Below are 19,234 nucleotides of genomic sequence, written 5' to 3' on the forward strand. Positions count from 1 at the left end.
TGATGCCCTTTCAGTTTATGAAGGCCACTGGGAATGATGATCGCTGGGAGCTTGTAGCTCAACATATGTGCAATTAGTTATTGTTGTACCAGCTTATACTTTCCCCCTGCGCTGGTTGCAGCCTACTCGTGCCTAGTGACTCATCATGTGCAGATCCCAATGCTATACAACCCTCCATTGTGCACATACTGCTGATATTTGAGCTGATAGGTGTGAATGTCAGATCAAATAATTATTTTGCTTCACTAGGTGTCAGGAATAGTTGTTGCCCTTTCTGTTAATGCTGCATGAAGTGTTCAGGTGGCAGTTGGGTTTTGAGAAAAGAGGTGTTGGCAGTATGTTGGTTATTGGCGTAAGGTAGAAAGTAATGATCTCGGGTCACTCCATCTGCCATCAAGCTAGGTAGCAGGATGAAAGTGAGTTGGAAGTTGGGAATACGCGGAAGACAAGAACATAATGTCATTCTGAATGTCCTCCGAGATACCTGAAACTACAAACTTTCTAACAACTGTCTGTATCATGCAGAGAAGTGTGCTTATCTGTGGGGCTGAGGAGGTTTGGTAACACCCACTGGTTCTTATCTGCTCCTTTCCACTGTGTTTCATCTTGCCCTGCAAAAATTATGTTTGGATGATATGTTTGCCAGGAGGTATGTGGAAGCAGCAAGAGGCTTTCAGCATTGGTAGGTGGACGAGGTTGTTATTGAATGTCCCAATGCCATATACGGCTCCTTACTGTTTGAGATTGCTGTTGGATGAATGATGGCACAGTTGTGTATTGAGCAGCATGACAGGTTATTGGTACAATCTGCAGGGAATGTCCTTTGAACATGCACTCACTGATCTTGGCTGCAAGATCACTGAACTTCTTCAGGCATGCTGTCAGTTCTTTGGGGCCAGACTCTGACAATTTGCCTCCATGGTCACCTGCTTGCATCACCTTGTTAGCAAGGCCTACAGCCTGCATCAGAAAATCTGGAGCTTTCTCTCTTCCCTGTTGTCCATTTTCTAAGCTTTTGCTTCTATTCACGTCTTTTATAGAAACTATGCAGCAGCTTTGTTAATCAGTGTCACTCCCCCTTAAGAGGTGCAGGCTACCTTTTAAGGCACTGAAACAAGCGCACGTTGCTGCATGTCTCAAAATGAGCAGCCAGTAAGCTAGGGTGTTTTTGCTAGCTGAATTCAAACCATACATAGAACATAGAACAGTACAGCACAGTACAGGCCCTTTGGCCTACGATGTTGTGCCAAACTATTATCCTACTCTAAGATCAAACTACTCTGCATATCCTACATTTTACTATCATCCATGTGCCTATCCAAGAGTCGCTTAAATGTCCCTAATGTATCTGACTCCATTTCTACCACTGGCACCGCATTCCACGCATCCACCACTCTCTGTGTAAAGAACCCACCTCTGACATCTCCCCTATACCTTCCTCCAATCACCTTAAAATTACACCCCCTCATCATAGCCATTTCCGCCCTGGGAAAAAGTCTCTGGCTGTCCACTCTATCTATGCCTCTCACACAAACAAGGTGGCAGCAGGAAGTGTACATGTTGCCTGCCTCAGTGGGACCAGTTTAAGGTAATCCCACATCCCGACCTCAAGTTTGAAAACAGGCCATTTTCAGGCTCACGCATTCATCTCGCTGTGCCAAATCATTAAAGGTAACTGTCTGGGAGAGAATTAACTGCATATCAGTCTCTTTAATAAATGATCCGCAAGGTCTTGGGATTTAAATTAATTATTTTGCCTTCACCTTTGCAGGTTTTCCTTTTGTTTACACACATGGAGCAGGATCTACACACTTGACCTTGAACTAGCCAATCAAGCGATGTTGCCGTTGTTTGTTGCTGCTGCTTCCCATTAGGATTCATTGACTGGCCTCTGTTGCTCTGGGCTGTCAGCTGTTGATGACTACACTAAACTAATGCAGCAAAAAAAAAAATCTCCTATTGGAACACCACTAACTTTTCACGGCTGTTGCTGAATCAGGAAATGGCAGAATAAGATTCTGAAAAGTGATTTGCATTTGGGCACATCTGTAACTTTTTGAACAAATGAGGAAACACTAAAATCTGCCATAAGTACAATACCGTAAAATTTTCGTCAGTTGTTTCCCCTTCATTTGAAAGGTCAAATACATGTGATGCCCTCAGAATTATAGTTTCGGAATTGTTCCCAGGGTTAAATAAATACATTATCTAAATTAATGTTTAAAGCCTCTCGTCCTTCCTTCAAATATATGACTATTCATGACTGCATCTGTTCTGCTATTCCACTAAAAATAGAATTCTTTGGCCTTCGCTCTACCATTATTTTGTCCCTGAGGCATGTTGAGAAATGCTTCAGTACTGCTTTGGACCAGCACCCGACATTACCACAAAAGGTCATTATCCAAAATATACTTTGTTTACAGTTAAGAAGACAACTCTTTAACCAGCATCTGTTCATTCCTCTTTCATTCTTTTTCATCCCCCCCCCCGCCAACCCCGATTTATTTCTCTCTCTTTTCAAATACTGTACATGAATTCCGATCTGATGGTGGAACCGTTGGTGCTTGTATTGCAGCTGCATGCATTGTTAGGACTTGCCAAGGCTCATTAAAGCTCTAAGCGATAAGCAGTGAAGGACAAATTACACTACTGTATCTGGAAAAAAGTTACATGTCACATTTTTCATAAAGTATTTGCTTTGTTTGGTAACAATTCTAGCCATTTAAAGTTTTAATGCTTAAACATTATCTGCCGTTATCAGCCTTGTTGAAAATAGGCAGTATTCAGTCTTTTTACTCCCACATTAACAGTTTAGTACCCAAAGGCTAAATGTGAGGTTAAAGCTTTTAATTAACAATGGTAGACAAGACAGGCAGTGAATACACTCCTCCTTTCTCTCCTTGTAATATTGTGGCAAAAAAATCTCAGAGACAAATCTGATTAATAAATGACAATAGGACCTGTAGACTCTTCACTTGTTATCGGGAGAGTCTGCTATGTAACAGCCTCTCTTAGGAATATGGTGACTCAGAACATAAATACTGCACAAAAGGAGCTTTTCTATTGGTTGTTTATAATTCGAATTCTAGAACAGCATCTGTGAGCCTGCTTCAATTGTTTATACCTGGGTCAATTCTGCACACCCCACCCCACCACCCCATGCCCCCCCTCCGCTCCCCCCTCCCCACCCTGCCCCACCCCACACCACCCCCCCCACCGCGCCCCCACCCGCCACCCCCATTGTCAGAATTAAACACCCAGCTTATCAAGGCCATTGAGCCCTATCAAATAGCAGGCCAGAAATTAACCAGTAAAATATTAGACTGCTGGTTCAAGGATAAACTTCTCCTAAGATCCCAATTAAAACTGCATCAATATTAAGAGAAAGTAGGAACTGCTGATGCTGGAGAATCTGAGATAACAAGGTGTAGAGCTGGATGAACACAGCAGGCCAAGCAGCATCAGAGGAGCAGGAAAGCTGATGTTTCGGGTCTGGGCCCTTCTTCAGAAATGGGGGAGGGGAAGGGGATTGCAGCAATATTAAAATGGCCACAGACTCTACAGATAAGTGAGGTTAAAAAAATATACAAGTTGAAGCTCCTAATGACTCATTGGGTTGCATTGTTTAGCTCAAGCTATACAAGTTAGGAGGTGCCACGTACAAATGGTTTCCAACTGCTGGTTTCAGCAGATGACACATATACTTTCAGGTTGTCATTACCTGCACCTGTTGAATAAGATGGTCTAAGCATCCCTCTGGATAGATCTGGTTATTATATTGTACAATAAAATAATAGCTCCAAATGCAGATTCAAAGCAACTGCTTCTCTGTCAGTTGATCTCACCAAGGCTGCTACATCTCAACTGTCTGGGGATCCAGGGCTACCGAAGAAAAATACCAATCACAGTTCTTGATTGTCATTGGTATCCAGTAATAACTGCTGGAATGAGTGTGTACATGTGTGTGTGCACATATGTATACACGTGCATGCATGTGCATGTGATGTGAGGGAGAGACACAGATGTCTAAGAAAGAATGAGACAGAAGGATCTGTGAGTGCATGCATGGAGTGCAAATGCTGGAGGGATTTTGAATGTGTGAGAGAGAATGAAGGAGTGGGTGGGTGCACATGTGTGAGAGTGTATATCATACGTGTACCTGTTGGGTTACAAACACTTTCAGTTTAGGCTTACTCTTGAAAACTGGCCCTTTGTGTTAGATTTGGAAGGAAAATCATGACGATGGCATTTCTACAACACAGTCACAACAATATATGAGGGAAGTAGAGGACTATGAGCCTTTGAGGAACAGGAGAAATGTGCTGTTTTAGTATTGTCACTATCTATGTTTAATCCAGTTGTGGAGCGTTAATCAGAGTGCCCACAATTTCCTGCTAATGTGTAACTTATGGAAAAGGCTTCCCACTAGCAGTGTAAACTGAGAAAGATCACACCCTAATAAAGGCTAGGCAAATATACACTCACAGACACACACATAACAACAAACATAGCTTGCTTTTATATAATACCCTTCATATCCTCAGGACATTCCATAGCACTTCACCGTCAATGATGTATTTTTCAAGTGAAGTCACTATTGTTTTGTATGGAAACATAGCCATTTTGCAGTCAAAAGGTCCCACAAACAGATTAATTACCAAATAACCAGCTTTGGTGAGGTCAGTTGAAAAGAATAAATGTTGTCAAGGACAATGGGAAGGAATTTTACAGAGCTTGGTTTATCATCTCATTTGAAAAACAGCACCTCTGACCATGCAGCACTCTCTCAATTGTACATTGGATACAAATGCATGCACAGCTGTACAAAGCTATACACAGACAAAAAGTTAACTCTGGGACTTCAATATTACCATAAGGATCATCGTATCCTAACGCAATATTTTTGTAGACCCAATGACGCTGCACGTTATAAACTCGGCACATAATTTGTGCTTTGGAATTTACAGTCAGGGTCCACCCCATGCAATCAATTAGCATTTAGGAGACAAGCAGCAGACATAAAATGTAAGGAGCTGCAATGCACTGAGCCACAGTGCAAAACCCTGCATTGTGAGCTGTTACTTTGTTGTAAAATATTTGATACAATATTTTTCCATGTTGCTGTTTATTCAGGACTTAAAGTGTTAAGTATGCTTCATTGTAGATAGAGGGAAAAAATATCTCAAGTGATCGGACTGGCATTCAGTATAATGTTTTGGCTCCTATCCCAGAATTCTTTGTTGTGGCACATACCTGAAGCTGTAGTGGGCTGAGTCCAGACGCAGCTGCAGCTGCCATTGTTGATGGAATGAGCTGCACAGGGTAGCTATCACCTGTCGATGAAGAACAATGCACACAGGTTCAGACAATAAGCGAAGAATAGCAGCAAACATGTGCCAACAGAACCTTTACCGCTGCTTTTCCACCACTGAGCCCAAACATCTGCCCAAACAAAAGCTTCAGCTGGGCAGAAACATGCCGTGTAGATTTGGAACTTTTGTTCACAGATGGTTTGTAGGCAAACTGATGAAAAAAAGAGAACAAATTAGAAAGGGTCTGTTCTTTTCATGCTAAAGAGAAAAAAGATTTACACACACACATAAATTAGTTCCCTCACAAGGCTCTTGCCAGTGCGCTTTAATTCATACAAAATAGTCTAAGTTACTGAAGCAAGTCTAATAAACAGCCCTAAATTGTGTCAATCAACCTCAACCTAAACTATTAACAATGCACGAGATGATTGTCAATTCTGGCATATCAGAATAAATATATGCCAATCAAACTTTTAAATTTATAAACACTAATTTTTTTTAAATAAGATATATTTTGTACGTAGTAAGATTTTTTGATAGTCATTTGCAAGATAAAAATGGATTAACAATAGGTCCTCAAACCAACACAATACTATTTTATTGCAGAGGTAAATGAAGTAAGTATAAAATTGTTGAGCTGCTAGCACAGTTGATTCTGTTGTTCTGCAGAAGTTCTGCCTGCTCCTTTCAAGTGAGCTCTTCAAGCCAGGGAGCAGACTTATCCATGAGCACATCAGAAATGAACTACCCATGTCCCTTGTGTAAAGCCACATTGCATACTTAGGTGAAGAATAGCATTTTTGTCATGTAATTCATTGGTTTCTGGTGCTGCATTTCCTTGTGAAAGCAGCAAACCACAACAAGCTTTCAATGACTAATAAGAGTTAATGATCCTGTGGGGAAGAAAACATGTTATATCCTGCTTTCCAAACGGTTTTCTAATTAATGTGCAACAAGAAAAGTATACAAATTAGAAATGGAAGTTTGAAATGATAGTGATAGGTAATGTCATTGATTGAAGTTCGCAACTGAAAGAAAACATCAAAACAAACCAACAATGAACAAACATCCACTGATCCAAAAGCAAACTTTGATAGAAAAAAAAATCAAACATCATGGGGACAAAGCTGATGAAGGGTCAAAGCTGGCAATAAAGGGAAACATTAAGTTGATTCTAAGATAATTCTTACACAGGGCTGAGACTAACAACCTAATAATCCATTTAGTTGTGCTTCCGTGTTGGAAGTGACCATTTAAGTTTGACGCTTGGTGGAACTTCATTGACACAAAGATGATATAGATACATGGTCAAAGACTTGGATTTTTGGAAAAAAGACTAAATCAAAATCTTAGTCTCCACCAGACTTGTACAGGATGAGCTTGCCAGTTTTTTTTTAATGAATCACTTCAGAAAGACTAAATTGACGAAAATGAATGACTTCGTTCATGTGTCTTGTGATGTTTGTATGACTGACAATGTTAGTAAGGGTGTTTTCAGGACTGTACCACCTTCTCTACTCAATCACAAATGTAATAGTAACTGGCGTATGGGTCAGGTGATATCTAAGTACGGTTACTATGTTTATTCCACTTTAAAATTATTCAATTATGAAAGAAGCATTCTTAGAAAAATCTTCCCTGATATCTGCTTTTGTACTTTGGTGTCAAACTTTGCTTTATAATACTTGCGTGAAGTGCTGTGGACTTTTATTGCATTTATGTGTCATGAGTATAATTTTTGTTGTCATGAAGCTGTTGGAAACTACCAAATTGGTCAGTTTAAATTCAAATAGTAAAGGTGTCATTACTTTAAAACAATGTGTTATGGAAGAATATTGTCAAATAATATGTGGGAATTTCAATACTATTACTCAGTCCCACTGGGGAAAAGGTCTTGCCAAATCGTAAACCATTGATATCAGAAAAGAAGAAATAGTTTGCTTCCCCAGCTTAAAACCGAGATGGTTGATCAATTAAAAAGGACAATGGTTATTACAGCATTTTGGTAAACTTTACGTTTCAGAAGAATATTTCTGGCATACTGAACTGTTTCATACTTCATTCAGTTTGCATCAAGTTCAATTACCAGTTACTATTGTTATTTTTTATTGATAAGTGGACATGCAATAAAGTGAAATATTCAGGCCTGTAACTCTGAAAAATGTTGGACACCGCCTTTCTCACACATGCATTTTCAATCAAGCTCCATGTCTCATGACTCAATGAATCAAATACACGCACAGAGACAAATCTGTATCTCATCAATCCATGATGCACCACTGTGAGAACATACATGCTTCATAAATATCTCTCTCCTGGCTGCTTTCAAAGCCCTGTTCCGCTGCATTTCCCCTAGTACTACCTCGCCTTGGTGTCTTGTGGTACAGTACTTTAGAAGATTAGCTTTTCTCTTAGGACAATTTAAGTGATAAAACAACAATACAAAATTATCGGTCAGTTTTGTTAGTTTGAGTTTTTTTTAAGAACAAACTAGATCAGCAATGATGTAATATGGGGTGAGTGGTGGCAGGTAGGGAAGAAAAGGGGGAACTTAGTTTTACGTGTAATGAATTTTTTTTCCACGTCCAACTCATTAAAATCTCAATCTGAAAATCCCCTCTAGCAATGCTTTACAGCTGTGGCGTTACTGCACTTAGAAGCTGCCGGATATCTGCAGTTGTTGGCCTTGTCTTTCATGGTGAACTGTTGCGTACCACACCCTTTTGTGTTTCAGAACTCACCTGAGGCTGGAATTTTTCCCTCAGCTGCTCAAATGTGTTATTTTTATTTCTATTTAAAAAGGTTCATTGTAAAACAAATTGTTACGGTGGTTACCTGGAGCAAATTCAATTAAGAAAACTTGTGGTTCGTGTTCAAGCGATTTTGCATTGTGACTTGTTATTTTGCACCAGATGATAGAATACATTGTACTGTCAGGGAAGGGCAAATAAAAGGAACTTCTAGTCTGTATACTTCATAAACTCAAGGCAGTCAATACAGAGAGGCACCCGTGTTTTCCACATGATCGTGTTAGATCATGAATATCTTTCAACTTTCAAGTATAGAAGAATGCTTCAAAAGAAAAAGTTTAGTTTGGCTCTTTTATTGGCCTGGATTTTCTTCTCCCTGCTCCTGAAGATGCTGGTGTGTAGTTCCAAGTGTTCTGAACGTCTGTTGGGAACTCATCTAACCTTCACTCTGCAAGCTTTGGCTATGACTGCAGGCAAGCTATTATGTTGTAGACAGCATTGCTGTCACCCCAAAACTACACTCATCCGAAATCGTCTCACACACCCTTTTTAGGTATGGGGTCATTGAATCACAATAAAGAGTAGGAATTCTTGTTGGGTTTCTCTTTAGTTCCGTAGCACAGGCCATTTGAACGACTCCTATTGCTGTTTTACAAAAGTAGAAACATGATTAGAACATTCAATCATTGAGGCAGCTCCATTGTTTTCACTCAGTTTGGCTGATGTCAACTGTTTTAGCACAAACTGAGGACAGGTTTGTACGGTTTGGCTTCTGTAATGATCAGTACACTTATCAAGCAAACCACCAATAATTACTATAAAATATTGTTAGTTTGCTTTGAATTCACCGTCTACTCTGTTAGTCCTTGGCATGGAGTCAATGGACATGCTGTAGCAATCGTTTTCAAATTTGTTTGGATTAAGAATGCTTGTGTGAGGAACAATTTCCATTTGATTTGTTTGTAGAACACCAGCATGTTCTAGCAGGCTTCCATACTTCTGCTCTCATCATGCAACACCATTGCCCCTGCATTTTCAAGGCACACAATAGATTGTTGCAAAGAGTGTCTTACCACTTGTTCCTGATCCATTACCTTTATTTAAGTTTGACCATCAGTATTTTGAAAATATATAGCATATAAATGAAAGGTTATCTGTGCTAGTGCCTAGATTCTTGAAACTTTATTGCCACACACTTTAGGGCTCCGTGTCATAGTCACTGGAAATGCACAACGGTCGGTCAAGAGACAGAAAATTAGTATTTAGATGCTTGATTAAAATACAATAAATAGTCTAAACGTTAACCAATCCATCCCTAGTTGCTATTTGGCTTACTGTTAATTTCCAGCATTTACTCCCTTGTTACAAAATTCCAGCATCCCCATTTCTACTTTTATCTCTGCATTTAGTGGCTTGAGATGTACTTCCATGCCATTGACCTATTAACTTGTCCCAGCCGTACAGCAGTGCAATTCAGTGCCTTCAATATGGGAAAAGCTTTTGATGGCTTTACCACATCCTCAGCACAGAATAAACAAAGAGGCTTATTTGCTTCAGGCAGTGATGTGGTGAGGGTAATTTTAACCTAATATGCCTGGTAGAAAACAAATTGATTTAGGTCAGGTCTTCTTTGATATAAACAACCCCTCTACCATCCCATATTTAACACTCCATTAAAATTAATGAGTGCAAAATTAGGCAAGGGGCTGATGGGCTAAGTTATTCCTTTGAGCTGCTTTGGTTTCTATGTGTTGATAAAGTTAACATTTCCTCCTGAAGAAGGGTCACTCAATGCAAAACGTTAACTCTGATTTTTCTCCACAGATGCTGCCAGACATGCTGAGCTCTTCCAGCATTTTCTGTTCTTGTCCTTAACATTTCCTCCAGCTTAATGACATAAAAACTAAAACTTTTTTTACCACTCCCCCTCCATCTCATTAAATGCATAACTCCTGTTGCAAATAGATTGGTGAGGATAAGGTCCTTTTTTTTATGTTGCTTATCTCACCAACTGCTTTACACCCAGTCTCACAGCCCTGTCCTTGAGGACTTGGCCAGCTGAGTCAGTAGTGGCGCCAGATATTTTCTAATCAACCTACCCAGAGATATTATTACATTGGATTTGAAATTGGACCTCCTGATTCACAGATAAGGACACTATTACTGCACCACAAGAGTTTCAGTAGTGGCGCTATTGAGCCAATCCTAATTCCTTTAACTCGCCAACAGCTACCACAGCTTCAGCCTAGAGTCGAATAAACTTAACTCCAACTGATGAACCTCCCAATTTCCAATCAGTTACCATTTAGTTTCACTTCTGAAATTTTTAGGCACACCTGCCCTATCTATTTCCTTCTTCCATTGAAGTCTTAATCTGTGCCTTTATTATCTTAAAACTTGATTTTACCTGCCTGCTATGCCAATTGTTCCATTTTTAGCTTCCATAGCTTTGAATCACCTAGAACATTGCAGCTCATGTCTTCACTCATAGCCTCTGTCCCACACACCCAGCATTGCAAACCACCTTACAACCCAGAGAATCAATTTCAAGATTGCTGTCCTCACTTTTCCCTTTGCTTTTTGAAGTGGATGTTTCTCCTGACAAATACAATTTGCCAATGATGCAATGAATGAATTAGGGATCTCGTATAAAAAGAATCATAACTATGGAATGTTTTACCTTTTGAAAAGTCTAAGCTTGCTATTGAAACCGTAAAAAATAAAATCAATGCATTCTTAACCACTACATGTCATGCAGCAGTGGCACACATTTATTTCTGTTACATGAATTATGTCATTGCATTATATAGACTTTTTTTTTAGAAAGGCAGACAGTAAAGAGTCAGAGGGTTTAAAAAAGTAATATTAAGTGAAAGAAAATGGAAAATCAAACTAAAAAAGGTATTTTTAAAAACATAATGTAGAAAAATTGTGTAAGGGTATATAAAGGAAAGAAAGAAGTTGTGAATAAAATCTTGATCAGAGGAATGAGGGCAAGGATGGAGAACAAACAGAAGAAACAAGCAAAAAAAGGATGGGCAGAAAGTGAAAAACAAAAGTTAAGGTTTGTGCTAATTGGTCAAAACCACCATGCTTCACCAAGTTGTATTACCATAAGCAAAATAGTCTGTTCTTTTAAAACAAATTGGAAATATTTCAATTTTCAATTTGGAAGATTTATGTCTTTTCAATCATTAGCTTGTTCCAAACCTCCTGTAGCTATATGTCATCACAACAAAGATGCTTGATTAACTATCGCTTCATCGAATGAGCCAGAATATAACCATCACCAGGACTGCAGAGTCATTTGTTTCTCAATCGATTTTATAAAGTAAAACCAATGTTTGATTTATACTTAGTTAATATTCCCAAGTTTTAATTCACCCTTGTTAAAAATGTTTCTGACAGGCACTCAAATGATTTAAATCTGAAAGTTGTTGCATTAATACTGTGCCTGCATTCTCATATTGTTTACCCACAAAGTCGTTTAACAACAAGTAACTTGCCAAACCAGAGAAGAAAATTATTAAGACATGGAAAAAAATGTCATGGAGAGTGAAACATGCTGTAGGAATGGCAGAATACTGACTACATCAGGAATAGAACAGTACAGGTTGTCTGGCTGTGGTTCTGTTCACATTCTCTGTCTGTTGCACGCTACAATATGAAGGGAGTCTTAGTCTGTGATAAGACATGGGAACCAGAATAATGAAGGTCATACACCTTTTAGAATATGTATGCGTACAATGAGTTATTTCTCATTTCCTAACTTTCCCAATGCCTTTTAATAATGAGATATGGTTCCACTGAAGCTGCCCACAACACAAGCACCAGCTAAATGGCCAATCTTCACACGTAGCCTGAAACACTAACTGGCAACTGGTTATTAAAAATGGGGCTATCACACGGTGTCCTCCCAAAATACAAGCACACCCACTTTTCAGATTGGGTCAGTGGAGGTCAACCAGGAGCAAGTTTTCCATATGAATACTCCCCTTCCTCATCAGGAATGCTGAGGCTAATTTTAATGCTATGATTTGCACACCAACTCAAATTTCTTGATAATAGACTCTGTTATTCAAGAACGTCCAAGCTGTGTGTAACTTAATTGTCTTCTGTGGATCATCTCATAACTGAAGAACCTGATGCAGATCAGCATGGATTTCCACAGAACTCCAATTCATAATATTGGTGCTTGGGGTTGTTTCTGCAGTTGCACCACCTCTGGTCTTCTCTGGGGATGTCACATGTGAGATTAGTGGAGATGATCTTCAAAACGTTCTGAATGAAACTTCATGAATGAAACTTCAGAGTTTGCCTCCATCTGGGCTGGTCAGCTGCAATGGTTTTCTAAGAATGATGATCTGCCATGCAGAGGTTCTCAGGCTTCTTGTTTAGGGTCCCCTTGTATCATTTGTTCTGCATCAGTTTGATGTTGTTTGCAATCAGGTAATTCACACACAAAAAAAATGCTTAGAGATTCATCATTTAGATGCATGTCCATCTAAATTAAATTTCCTGGAAGGTGGTCTCCATGATGGCTCTCCCAGCACGATGGAGGATATGTGATTTTGTTCTGCCTTTGATGTCACATTATGTTCCTCATATGCCATTCATGGAAGCATACCAGAGCTTTGGTGTGGCACCGACAGCAGACCAAAGATTCTGCGCCATACAGCAGGATGCTAAGGACAATGGCAGCAGAGTTTAATTTTGGTTTTCCATTTAATGTCATTGTGTTTCCAGACATGACCATTAGCAAAACCTGCTTTCAGTCTACCCGCACCAATACTTCATCATTGATGACGACCCTGACAACACACAAGGAATGAGAATTTTTCTGCAGCATTGACACTGATGATATCAATAGTTATGTGTGATGCTTCATCATGTTTAGTTTTGCTTGAAACATAACTTTAGTTACAGGGACACTGATTTGGAGACCAAAGCTTTTTACGTCACCTGAGAATTTGTTTGCCATAATCTAGATTCTTCCTATACTACAGTCAGTCAGTCAGTCACATGCAGGAATTCAGATTATTGACTTTGTGACTTAAATAGAAGCCCTTGGTCTGGCAGACTGAAGAGCTTCCCGCATTGTGGTGCCTTCTTTAAGCCTTGCAGCTAGGAAAAGAATGACAGGATGCAGCCTGCTTTTATGCCTAATCCACACCAAGATGAGTCTAAGAACCCAACAAAATATTGTTAACCAAATTGCCAAGCAGGGCCAATGCCAGATGTTAAACTCCAAGAACATTATGTGTGATGCTGCCTGTTTGACTGAAAAACAGGACCCTAGTTAAGACAACAGCGTGGAGCTGCAGGAACACAGCATCAGAGGAGCAGGAAAGTTGATGTTTCGGGTCGGGACCCTTCTTCAGAAGAACTTGTGTTGGTGCTTACCTTCAACGTAAGTATTGGTTAAGCTTAATCCAATATCCTTTATGCTCTTATCCTTCAATCATCTCTCTAACTGATTATCTAATACCGACATCATCCTTTTCCAAATACTGACACAAGTGGCACATACCACAATCTTCCACCAATACAAGAATGTTTCTTTTCTGCTCTCATTGTTCAATCTCTGATAAGCTATGTGCTCTCTTCTCGATCTCGTAAACACTGCAAACATTGGTTTACAATCACTCTATTCCATCAATCCTTTATATGCCACAAGGATTGGTGCTGCGTCCACTGCTTTTTGTCATTTATATAAATAATTTGGATGTGAGCACAAGAGGCATGGTGAGTAGGTTTGCAGATGACACTAAAATTGGAGGTGTAGTTGACAGCGAAGAAGGTTACCTCAGAGTACAATGGGACCTTGATCAGGTGGGCCAGTGGGCCGAGGAGTGGCAGATGGAGTTTAATTTAGATAAATGAGAGGTGCTGCATTTTGGAAAGGCAAATCAGGACAGGACTTTATACACTTAATGGTATGGTCTTGGAGAGTGTAAGTTCATTGTTCCTTGAAAGTGGAGTCACAGGTAGATAGGATAGTGAAGAAGGCGTTTGGTGTGCTTGCCTTAATTGGTCAGTGCATTGAGTATTGGAGTTGGGAAATCATGTTGCGGCTGTACAGGACATTGGTTAGACCACTACTGGAGTATTGCGTGCAGTTCTGGTCTCCCTCCTACAGGAAGGATATTGTGAAACCAGAAAGGGTTCAGAAAAGATTTATGAGCATGTTGCTAGGGTTGGAGGGTTTGAGCTATAGGGAGAGGTGGAATAAGCTGGGGCTATTTTCCCTGGAGCATCGAAGGCTGAGGAGTGACGTTGTAGAGGTTTATAAAATCATGAGAGGCATGGATAGGGTGAATAGGCAAGGTTTTTTTTCCCTGGGGTGGGCCAGTCCAAAACTACAGGGTGTAGGTTTAAGGGGAAAGATATAAGAGGGACCTGAGGGACATCCTTTTCCACGCAGAGAGTGGTGCGTGTATGGAATGAGGTGCCAGAGGAAGTGGTGGAAGCTGGTACAATTACAACATTTGAAAGGCATCTGGATGGGTATATGAATAGGAAGGGTTTAGAGGCATATGGGCCAAATGCTAGCAACTAGGACTAGATTTATATAGGATATTTGGTTGGCATAGACGAGTTGGACCAAAACGTCTGTTTCCGTGCTGTATATCCCTATGACTATGAACCTATAATTTCAAACAACCATATCAAATAATTCCACAATCTCTTCTATTTGATTTTGCAAGTATTTCTTTATATTTGGATGACCTCATATCAAGTTGCATTCTAGTAAATCTGGGCTACACCCCTTAATTGTTCTACCCTTTCATCTAGAAAGGTGATTCAAAACTAGACACAGCATTCTAACTGTGGTCTTATAGATTAACGATTCTCAAACTGTAGTCTCTGGGCCACAGTAAACCTGCAAAGGTCCTCCAGATGGTCTGCAGGCTAGTTCAAAATGCATATTACTCACACCCAATATCATGACTGAGGCTACATAAACAAAAAGCCAGAAACATCCCTACCACTCGCATAACACCACACAACCGAGCTAGCTTCCGCATGTGGAGCCATAGCACGAGCAAAAGGAACATGGTTATATAAAGGTGGAGAGGAAACGGTAAAGGTGAGTGTAGGTGGGGAGGTAGGGAATTTGTCCGCTCCACACTCCCCTCCAGCCCCACCACACCCGGCACTTTTCCCTGCAACCGCAGGAAGTGCTACACCTACCCCCACACCTCCTCCCTCACCCCCATCCCAGGCCCCAATAAGACTTTCCACATCAAGCAGATGTCTGCCTGCACATCTGCTAATGTGGTATACTGCATCCGCTGTACCCATTGTGGCCCCTCTACATCGGAGAAACCAAGCAGAGGCTTGGTGACCGCTTTGCAGAACACCTACGCTTAGTTCGCAATAAACAACTGCACCTCCTAGTCGCGAACCATTTCAACTCCCCCTCCCATTCCTCAGACGACATGTCCATCCTGGGCCTCCTGCAGTGCCACAACGATGCCACCCGAAGGTTGCAGGAACAGCAACTCATATTCCGCTTGGGAACCCTGCAGCCCAATGGTATCAATGTGGATTTCACAAGCTTCAAAATCTCCCCTCCCCCTACTGCATCCCAAAACCAGCCCAGCTCGTCCCTGCCTCCCTAACCTGTTCTTCCTCCCACCTATCCCCTCCTCCCACCTCAAGCCGCACCCCCATTTCCTACCTATTAACCTCATCCTGCCCCCTTGACCTGTTCGTCCTCCCTGGACTGACCTATCTCCTCCCTACCTCCCCACCTACACTCACCTTTACTGGCTCCATCCCCGCCTCTTCAACCTGTCTGTTTCCTCTCCACCTATCTTCTCCTCTATCCATCTTCTATCCGCCTCCCCCTCTCTCCCTATTTATTTCAGAACCCCCTTCCCCTCCGCCAATTCTGATGAAGGGTCTCGGCCCGAAACGTCAGCCTTCCTGCTCCTATGATGCTGCTTGGCCTGCTGTGTTCATCCAGCTCTACACCTTGTTATCTCAGATTCTCCAGCATCTGCAGTTCCTACTATCTCTGATACAATGGTTATATAAATAACATTTATGTTATTGTTCACTTTGTTTGATTAATATTGAACAAAGTGTTAGCTTCCCAAAAAATTGTGAGAATTTTGTAACAAATATTAGAATATTTCAAATAAATATGTTGAATGTAGTATTAATATTCATAATATGAAAATCTCTATACATTTGTACTAGCATGAATTTATAATTTACTCATGGTGTTTAATTTTAAAAATTGATGCGCATAAATTTACTACATATAGCACTGAAAAGAGTAGCTAAACATTTATCGTTTTAATAAATTCCCATTAATTATGAACGGTATTTTTGCATGGCAAACAGAAGTGACTGGTGGTTCACAGCATCTAAATGCAGTGCTCAGAATTGGGCTTAATACTCCAGTTTCAGCTAAACTACAATATGATAAATATTTAGCCTACATTCTTTGCATTTATACTCTATGTCCCCACTTAGAAAACTCAAAGTCCCATTGTGATCTTTTACTGAGTCCTCAATCTGCCCTCCCACTTTCAATGATTTGTGCACATATACCTTCAGCTGCCTCGTTTTCAATATATCTTTCACTTCTAATAGTCTCACCATGTTCTTCCAATTGAGATGTGCACTTCACACTTTTCAACATAAAAATCCATCTGTTATTTGTCCATCATTTTGCCAGCCTCTCCATGCTCTTTTGAAGTTTATCAATATTTGCCTCTCACTTTACAAAACTTCTAAATTTTGTGTAATCTGCAACTTTTGAATTTGTGTCCTGCACACCCAGATCTAGGTTATCAACCTATATCAAGGAAAGCAGGTAGGCTGAGTACAGATGGTTGTGGATGTGCATGGCATATCTTCCTTCGGTCTGAGAAAAAATACCACTAATCACCACCCAGTGTTTCCTGTCACTTGGCCAATATTGTATCCACACTGCCACTGTCCCTTCTATTTCATGGACTTTAATGTTGCTGGCAATTTATCAAACACCATATAGTGTTTATACATCCATCTATAACAGCATTACTGTCATCACCAGCTCTGTTATCACAATTGCCTTTAACAAATCCATGCTGGTTTTCCCTAATTAATCCACACATGACAAAGTGACTGGTAATTTTGTCATTAATGCCTAAAATCTTTCCCCCCATTGAGATTAGACAGCTTTGCTTGTAGCTGCTGGGTTTATTTTATTTCCTTTATATCCTTAAGATTTGCAATCATCCTGTACTCTGTCACCACGCCCTATTTAAAGGAGGATTGGAAGATTAAAGCTAGTGCCTCCACAATTTCCCCCTTACTTTCCTAAGCATTCTGGAATGCATCACATCCAGTCCTGGAGACTTGTTTGTTGATGAATCCAAGCATTGAAGTCCAGAAATAGCAGGAACAGCAGATGCAGGAGTCAGAGACAACAGTGTGGAGCTGGAGAAACACAGCAGGTCAGGCAGCATCAGACGAGCAGGAAAGTTGATGTTTCGAGTCAGGACCCTTCTTCAGAAACGGACCTTTGTTCTGAAGAAGGGTCCTGACCTGAAACGTCAACTTTCCTGATCCTCTAATGCTGCCTGACCTGCTGTGTTCCTCCAGCTCCACACGGTGTTGTCACAGAAGTCCAGAAGTTCTTTTGCTGCAAGTCAAGTTAAAGAAACAAGCAGTTCCCCAACTAAAACTGGTTCTAAGGCCAGTCCTCCATGCAACTCTCGGTGTGCTGACTGCTTGGCATTTTCACAGGTGTCCAGGATTGTCAAGGAAAGTCCTGGCCTGGGAATTTTTCCTCTTTGTTCATATGCCAGCTGATGCAGGGTGCCACTTTTGGGCCAAGTTCTATCCCAAATAGGCCCCTTGGAAATTTGAAACGTGAGTTTAAACCTGACATACCCAGGTCACGGCTTTAATTCAAAGATCTTGCACTGCACTTCCAGCAGACCTGCAGAGACAGAGCACCTAAAAAAGGACCACACAGCCAAGTTTAGTGAGAGAGTGGTTTATTAGAAAAACAATTTCACTGATAGTTAGCCTGACATCACTGATGGCAGAGGGTCACAGATAAAGAAATGTCACCTGGACTCAACGTAATAATATAATAGGATGATTTGCTTCCTTTAGGAAAGGATAGGCAAGGAATAAGAGGGGAAAATAAAAGATGTAACAAAGTGTACTGTGTTCAAGATCTATTTTAAAACATATTCCTATGCAAGAAAAGCCACCAACATTTTATACAATATTGTAAATAAGTACTCAATAAAATGTTTTTCTTTCCATGCAGTTAAGGAACTCATTGTTAAAAAGCTCACCTGGTTTGTATGTTATCCCTGGGGGGAAGAGGAATCCCTGCTGGGCTGCGGCAGCCGCTGCCAATGTCCGTTGGTCGTGTGGAAAAATTGGGATCATGAGTGGAGGCATGTGACCCTGAACCTGCTAAAGACAACAAGAACTCTGATCACACACAGAACAAATGCATTTTGACAAGGATTATATAGCAGTGATAGTGTACGTGTGCACACAGACTCCCACAATGGTCTCCCTTAACCTATTAATCTCTACCAATTTCACATCATCACATCAAAGGCCCTCAGGCTACATTGTTTTCCCTTTTGTGTCAGGAGTCAAGGATTCTTGCTGAAAGTGTTTTGTCTTCTGTTTCTTGAGGTATAACTTCCCATACTTTCATTCGTCAGAGCACCTCTGTGCAAACACCAAATAGACAGCATTTCATAAACTGTTAAAGTGCTAGCTCCCTGTTAGCACACTGCATTTTCACTGGGGATTGTGTATTTATGCAGCATGTCTTTTCCCAGTGAGTTTAAAAACCATTCACAGTTTGATGGACTGTTTTCTGCTGGTACAAGTGTACTCAGAGACAGACAAACGGATCTCAACCTGTCAAACCATGATAAAGACATAGTCTTTCTTCAATCAAATGGCTGCCATGGGTCGCAAATATATTCAGGTTGATGGGCCTGTTTCTCCCTTCTATTGCTGAGGTACTGTCTCATGCTGGAGTATGGGTCCATGGGCATCAACTGCTGCCTGTACCTTCTTCAAATACCATTTGCTTTTGTGGGTCATGATACATGGTGAAGGGGAATCAAAAGGTTATTCAGTCATGGAAGGCTTCAGAGTCAAGCACGATTTCTATCATTTCCAACAAGTATA

General features: G+C 40.6%; 1 protein-coding gene across 4 annotated transcripts in view; it reads right to left on the reverse strand.

Moving 5' to 3' along the window:
- sox6 (SRY-box transcription factor 6) overlaps nucleotides 1-19,234 on the reverse strand; it is a 480,402-nt gene that overhangs the window by 101,980 nt on the left and 359,188 nt on the right. For 2 of the 4 annotated variants that reach the window (XM_020517374.2, XM_020517366.2), the window contains exons 6-7: nucleotides 18,373-18,493; nucleotides 5,254-5,333 (exon numbers count right to left, since the gene is read on the reverse strand). In XM_020517374.2, the coding sequence (XP_020372963.1) occupies nucleotides 5,254-5,333; nucleotides 18,373-18,493 (201 nt within the window). Of the gene's footprint in view, nucleotides 1-5,253; nucleotides 5,334-18,372; nucleotides 18,497-19,234 lie in introns of all 4 variants that reach the window. The other 2 variants (XM_048606988.1, XM_048606987.1) reach the window with 1 other exon arrangement.

This window comes from Rhincodon typus, chromosome 17 (assembly GCF_021869965.1).
Source record: "Rhincodon typus isolate 14 chromosome 17, sRhiTyp1.1, whole genome shotgun sequence".
Taxonomy (NCBI): Eukaryota; Metazoa; Chordata; class Chondrichthyes; order Orectolobiformes; family Rhincodontidae; genus Rhincodon; species Rhincodon typus.